This window comes from Puntigrus tetrazona, chromosome 11, assembly GCF_018831695.1.
Source record: "Puntigrus tetrazona isolate hp1 chromosome 11, ASM1883169v1, whole genome shotgun sequence".
Taxonomy (NCBI): domain Eukaryota; kingdom Metazoa; phylum Chordata; class Actinopteri; order Cypriniformes; family Cyprinidae; genus Puntigrus; species Puntigrus tetrazona.
The window spans coordinates 3,046,708-3,052,695 of NC_056709.1; the positions used below are offsets into that span (position 1 = coordinate 3,046,708).

The 5,988-nt window shown below is 37.3% G+C and overlaps 2 protein-coding genes across 2 annotated transcripts; one reads left to right on the forward strand and one right to left on the reverse strand.

Annotated features, from left to right (window-relative positions):
- Positions 1 to 30: 30 nt before the first annotated feature.
- spcs1 (signal peptidase complex subunit 1) lies at positions 31 to 1,517 on the reverse strand. Its single transcript, XM_043251707.1, has 4 exons — positions 1,236 to 1,517; positions 566 to 625; positions 363 to 449; positions 31 to 273 (listed from the first exon to the last, which is right to left on the reverse strand). The coding sequence occupies exons 1-4, from the start codon at positions 1,269 to 1,271 to the stop codon at positions 148 to 150; spliced, it is 309 nt and encodes a 102-aa protein (XP_043107642.1). The 5' UTR covers positions 1,272 to 1,517; the 3' UTR covers positions 31 to 147.
- Positions 1,518 to 2,066: 549 nt separating this feature from the next.
- On the forward strand, positions 2,067 to 5,369 carry glt8d1 (glycosyltransferase 8 domain containing 1). Its single transcript, XM_043251706.1, has 10 exons — positions 2,067 to 2,247; positions 2,435 to 2,480; positions 3,391 to 3,489; positions 3,580 to 3,790; positions 3,882 to 3,990; positions 4,080 to 4,164; positions 4,338 to 4,450; positions 4,683 to 4,849; positions 4,941 to 5,053; positions 5,161 to 5,369. The coding sequence occupies exons 2-10, from the start codon at positions 2,465 to 2,467 to the stop codon at positions 5,343 to 5,345; spliced, it is 1,098 nt and encodes a 365-aa protein (XP_043107641.1). The 5' UTR covers positions 2,067 to 2,247; positions 2,435 to 2,464; the 3' UTR covers positions 5,346 to 5,369.
- The last annotated feature ends 619 nt before the right edge of the window (positions 5,370 to 5,988 follow it).

A 5,988-nucleotide genomic window follows, 5' to 3' on the forward strand; every position in this document is an offset into this window, starting at 1 on the left:
GAACTCAGACATAAAAGGGCCACACGAAAGTACCAAAAGCTGTTCTTTATTATATATTGAATGTTCAAACGGTGACAAAAACGAAAAGGTTTTCCATTGGTTGGTTTCTATATGGCTTTGCTGTGCCAACCGAAATACCGCCGTGCATCACTTGTGCTTCTTCTTCTTCTGACTCTCTTGAGGCTTGTCGCGATTTTCTCCAGACGTCTCAGGCAAAGCCGGCTGCCAGGTTAAAGGACTTTTTCTGTACATTGGCCAGGGAGGCAGGGTGAGCTGAAGAAAGGACACAAACAGATTTTTTTATTTTTTTTCTCTCGCTTTTAACTTAATTTTAATCGAACCGTAGTAGTCTTATGACATACCAGACATGATATTGTGAATCCAGCCAACATTATGTAAACTGTCCACCCAAACTGCTGAATGGAAAAGCCGTATATGAAGCCGATCACCTGCAGGGAAGGCAAACGTGAGATGAGGCCGGGGCAGAAATGAGATAATGTTGTGAGGGCTGCGGGAGTTTAAAAAAAAAAAAAAAAAAAAAAAAAGTGCTGCCAGTGTTACTTACCGCAGACACCAGAATGATTCCTTGGAAAATTTGCTCTGCGAGTTTCTGTCCTTTATAGTCCTGCAAATGGTTATTGTAAATATGAATAGATTGTGTGAAAAATGTTATACGTTGATTTATGATGAATAACATATACTGATCTCCTTTTTGTAATTGGTAATAGAAACTTTTACAGCTGTAAAGTCCATGCATAATGGGTTTTTTTTTCTTTTTTGTGTAGGTTTTGCAAGAAAGACAATTTACCTTTTAGAAGTCGTATAAATGTATAGATTGAAAATTACATTTCAGATATTGTGTAAAGTATAACATCACATTTCATTCGCATAAAGAAACTGCATCAACACCCAATATGTTACAGATCATAAACGTACGACTAAATATTGCATGTCTTTGGTAAGAAATATTTTATCATAATTGTTACGTTACTGTCAATCGCTTGACTCCCAATATTCTGATTGCACACTTGATTCAAACGTTTTGATACCAACATACGCTAACTATTTGGTGTTTACTGTGTAGCAAAATATTGATAGAAATAGAAATATAGAGAGAGATCCATCGCTAGCCCGTTAGCCGCTAACATATGTCAATAAATTGAAGCTCTAAACACCACCGAACTCGCATTATAAACATGCAGATTAATCATAATTTCATGCAAACATAGGCTTACCATGTGTGTCGGAATGGATTTAAACGCTGAAAGCATTTTGAGATTATAAAATAAAACTGCTGGATAATATTATTGAGAAGAGAATGACGGTTTCCTGTTTGAAAGTGTGTACGTATAGATCCGCAGGACCCCTTTCAAAAACATCTCCTGGGCGAAAATGTGTCTGAAATGCACGGCACAGTAGGAAAAAAACGTCTTTTGAAAGAATATTAAATCTGTTAGTGCAAATGGGGCTTTACATAAAAAAATAATAAGCACCCAAAGCAGTCTGTGTGCAGTTATAAATTAAAGTAAATATATGTTTTAACCAGGCAGTAATCTAGACGCACACTTCAGACCATTTATGGACATGGGCATGTTCAATTACGTCATTGTCCGCTGAGCTGAAATGATCAGATCTGTAACTCACAGGGAACCACTTACTCAGTCACACATTCAGGACAGACTCAAAGGTTCATGCGAACCTTTCGTATCATTTAGCTCTTATTTTTTTATTAGTAGGTCAATCGAACTCTTTTGAGTTACTAGTCAATTAATCATTCGCTTTCACCGAATCACGAACGAAACGAGTATTGTTGTCTTATTTTAATTTACCGTACGCTTTTACGCTGACTAAGCATTTGCACACAATAAAAATAAAAGTTTAATAAAAGAAAACATTCAGTGGAAGCTCCAAGACTCGAAACAAGCGACTCGTTCTGTGAATGGGCGGTTCGTTTGGTAGGACAAGCCAATAAAATGCACATTCACAGGCCATATTCAAATTCTATTGGCTATAGCCTTTCAGCCTTCGGAAGTAGAAAAGCGGACGAGTCAATACAAGAACGTGTGCAAGATAGAGAAAGATTCACTCGCTGCTGTTGTGAACTATCAGTATAGCATATGTATCAGTGAAAGGTCTTGTCGGCTGTGGCGTGTTCTCTGCAGGACTGAAGGGTAACTGGACTTGTTGATGTTGAGTTGGCGTTTTGGATGAAGAGCCGAAGAGAGTCCAGGCATTGTAACCAAAAAGGTTTGTAACGTTACACCGGCGGTTTTTAAACTTTTGCGCCGGAGTTGTTACTATGCCAAAATGCTTTTTGTTTATATGCAATATGGATTTTTCTAAATGTTTCTGTTATATTCCACTAAGACCTCGTGGAAATACACATGGTGTTTTCTACACCGTTTTACTAATGTTACTGTTTGTTTTGATGTAGATTTAAACTCAAGTGCCGTTACAGGGTGCCATGACTGTACGCAGAGGTGAATATATTTTATACGAGTTAAACACAAACACACACACACACACACACACACACACACACACACACACACACACACACAAAGAAGCTCAACTATTAAAATCATAACTTACTCCTCCACTCGTTTCATATCTGTGAGTGTCTTTCTTCCGCTGAGCGCAAAAGAGCATATATTCAAGAATAAAGTTAACAAAACCAGTCATACCAGTCAAAGGTGTTTGGACAGATTTTTGATTTATCTGTTTGTTTTAAGATTTCTCTTCTGCTCACCGAGCCTGCCTATATTTCATTGAAAATACAGCAGAAGCAGTAATATTGTGATATATTGTAAAATAAATGTTTTCTATTTGAATATATCTTAAAATAATTTTCTCATTTGCTGCTCTAAAGCATTCATTATTATTATTAAGTAGATATTTATTTATTTGATAAATAGAAAGTTCAGAAGAACAACATTAATCTGAAATAATTTTTATATATATTTTATATATTATATATATATATATATATATATATATATATATATATATATATATATATTTTATTTTTTTTTTTATCATCTCTTTTTTTATCAATGTAATGCACTGACACTGAAGAGTAAATTCAACTTTAAAATCACAGGAAAAAATGACAAACATTTAAAAATCCATTCAAATAAAAAGCAGTTATTTTAAATGGTAAAAAAATGAACAACATCACTGCTTTCGCTGTACTTTGGATCAAATAAATGCAGTCTTTGTATAGAATAGATTTCTTTAAAATGTTATATTGAAAGTCCTATTATGTGTACCGTATTCTGTAGAAACTAATAAAGGAAGAGTAAGTAAATTATGGCAGAATTTAAATCGTTTGGGTGAACTACCAATACAAATATTTTACATCTTCTATTTGATTTTGTCTTTTTTTTCCAGTGAATGTGGTTATACTTGTGCTGCTTGTCATCGCCTTTTTAATTATATTACACCGAAACCTGCTGAATCTCAATGATTTCCTCAAGCAAGAGAATTCAGGTATGAATGCGCTCTTGTAAAATGAATACGCCCCGTGTAAGTGTTTTAAGCACCGTTAAAAGCTGCACCTCGCCGACTTTCCTTTCTCAGACACGGCGCCTGGGGTGGTCCTGCCCTTCGAGACTGACTTCCTGTCAGATCATAAGGTCGTCCGGTCGGGAGATGAGATTCCAGTGGTCATCACCGCTCCAGAGGAGAGACTGGGAGCTGCCGTCACCGCCATGAACAGCATCCACCGCAACAGCAAAGCCAATGTAGTATTCAATGTAGTGACGCTAAACGAGTCGGTCGTCCATCTTAGGTACGCTTTGTATTGCATTACAGTAGTTTTTTTTTTTTTAAACGATGCTATTGAGTTTTATTATATGTAACATGATTAACTCCCATTCCAGAACGTGGTTGAGTAAGACTGACATGAAACACAAAATCATTATATTTGATCCGAAGATCCTCGCAGGAAAGATTTCTAACGATGCTCAGACGCCGGAGGCCATGAAGCCGGTAACCAATTGCAAGCTCTTTCTGTTTGCGAGCAGCGTTCGGTGGTTAGAAGATTACGTATCGTAACTGTATGCGTCTTATTTTCCCAGTTGAACTTTGCCAGATTCTTCTTGCCGGCGTTTTTGCCGGATACGGAGAAAGTTATTTACCTGGATGACGACGTAATTGTACAAGGTGAAGTGCAGAGTTTTATAGCTGTATTTTTATGAAAACCCGAACATCTAATTTACATAGTAAGCTGTAGAATGTATAGTATGCATACTGTATGCTACAGCAGTAATAGTACTGTGATACTGTGCAGGTTCCAGTAAAACAGTTAGTTGATTGAAATCTTTTCTTTGGTTCAGGGGACATTCGGGAGCTTTTCGACACTAGTATAAAGTCGGGACATGCGGCAGCTTTTTCAGAGGACTGTGACTCTGCGTCCTCTAAAGGCATCGTCAGAGGAGCTGGAAATCAGGTGGGATTGTACTTTACTGATTTCATCTGACTTTATTCCAGAATTATCCAAATGTAGCTGTTTTTTTTAAACACCCATGACCAATTTATTTTCTACATTGTATTTATATACGGTCACTGCGGTATGAAACCATTTCTAAGAATTTGGTCGTACTGCTCATAGCCCAGTTTCAAGGAAAGTCTTCAGAACATGCGTTACGTACCTATTTTCGTATTTCTTTTACACTCTGTAGAACAGCTATATTGGTTTTCTGGACTTCAAAAAAGAGGCCATCAAGAAGCTTGGAATGAGAGCGAACACGTGCTCGTTCAATCCTGGAGTCTTTGTGGCCAATTTAACTGAGTGGAAGCAGCAGAATATCACCAGCCAGCTTGAGTTATGGATGGAGCGTAACGCCAAGTTAGTGTTCTGCTGTATGAAACTAAACCGTTTCCCAATTTTAGGTGCTTTTAGTTGGACTGTTCATGGTCTTCTGGGGTTTTTGTTTTAGGGAGGACCTATACAGCAAGACTTTAGCTGACAGCATCACAACACCGCCTATGCTCATTGTATTCTACAAGCACCACTCCAACATTGATCCAATGTGGCATGTCCGGCACCTTGGTAAGGAAATGATCAAGACGGTGGTACATAAAACATCTTTGTAAATCTCAGCAACCCGAACCAACTTTCATCTTTTTTTTTTTTTTTTTTTTTTTTTACATTTCTAGGGGTGACAGGAACTGGGAATCGGTATTCACCTCAGTTTGTGAAGGCTGCCAAACTACTCCATTGGAATGGACATTATAAGCCATGGGGAAGAGCCTCGTCTTTTTCTGACATTTGGGACAAATGGTACATTCCAGATCCCACAGGTAAATTCCACCCAATACGGAGACCCGCAGAAGAAAAATAAACCGTTTTAGGCTACATGGAGAAGGAAGAAGAAGAGGAGGAGGGGTGGGGAAGTAATTGCTTTAATCGATGGACTTTGATGCAGGTATTTGACTTTGTTCAGGGGTGTTTAAAGGATGTCAGGATGCAAAATATGGGCCTTCTTGAAAGCTAAGAGTACGCAAGTAACTGGGACCAACCTTGGAAACAGAACAGCCAGCAGGCTACATTCGACACCAATGCACTACCTCAGCATTCATTGTCTAATTCTAAAATAACACTACATTTATGGTACCGATTTTAAAATCTTAATTTTTTTGGTTACATGCATATTTTGACATTTTGTATGATCCCAAATACTGTTGGAATTGTGAACCCACTGTTTTTTTTTCTTAAACTCATTTCATTATAAAGTATTTTAAACTGCTTTAAGGCTTGAGACACAAACCTGTGATGTTTAACATTTCAGACTTTGTTTTTGACACTACAGGAACCACTTTTTTTTTTCCTTGTGTTGTGTTCTGTTACATTTCTATGGATGCATGTTTTTTTTTTCTCCACATATCAGCTGTTACTCAGCATTGTCCTCAACCCGAAGGGGAAAATATGCCAATTTGTACATAAAGGAAAAATTTTTCAGACAAAGTATTGAATAAAGCTCAGTA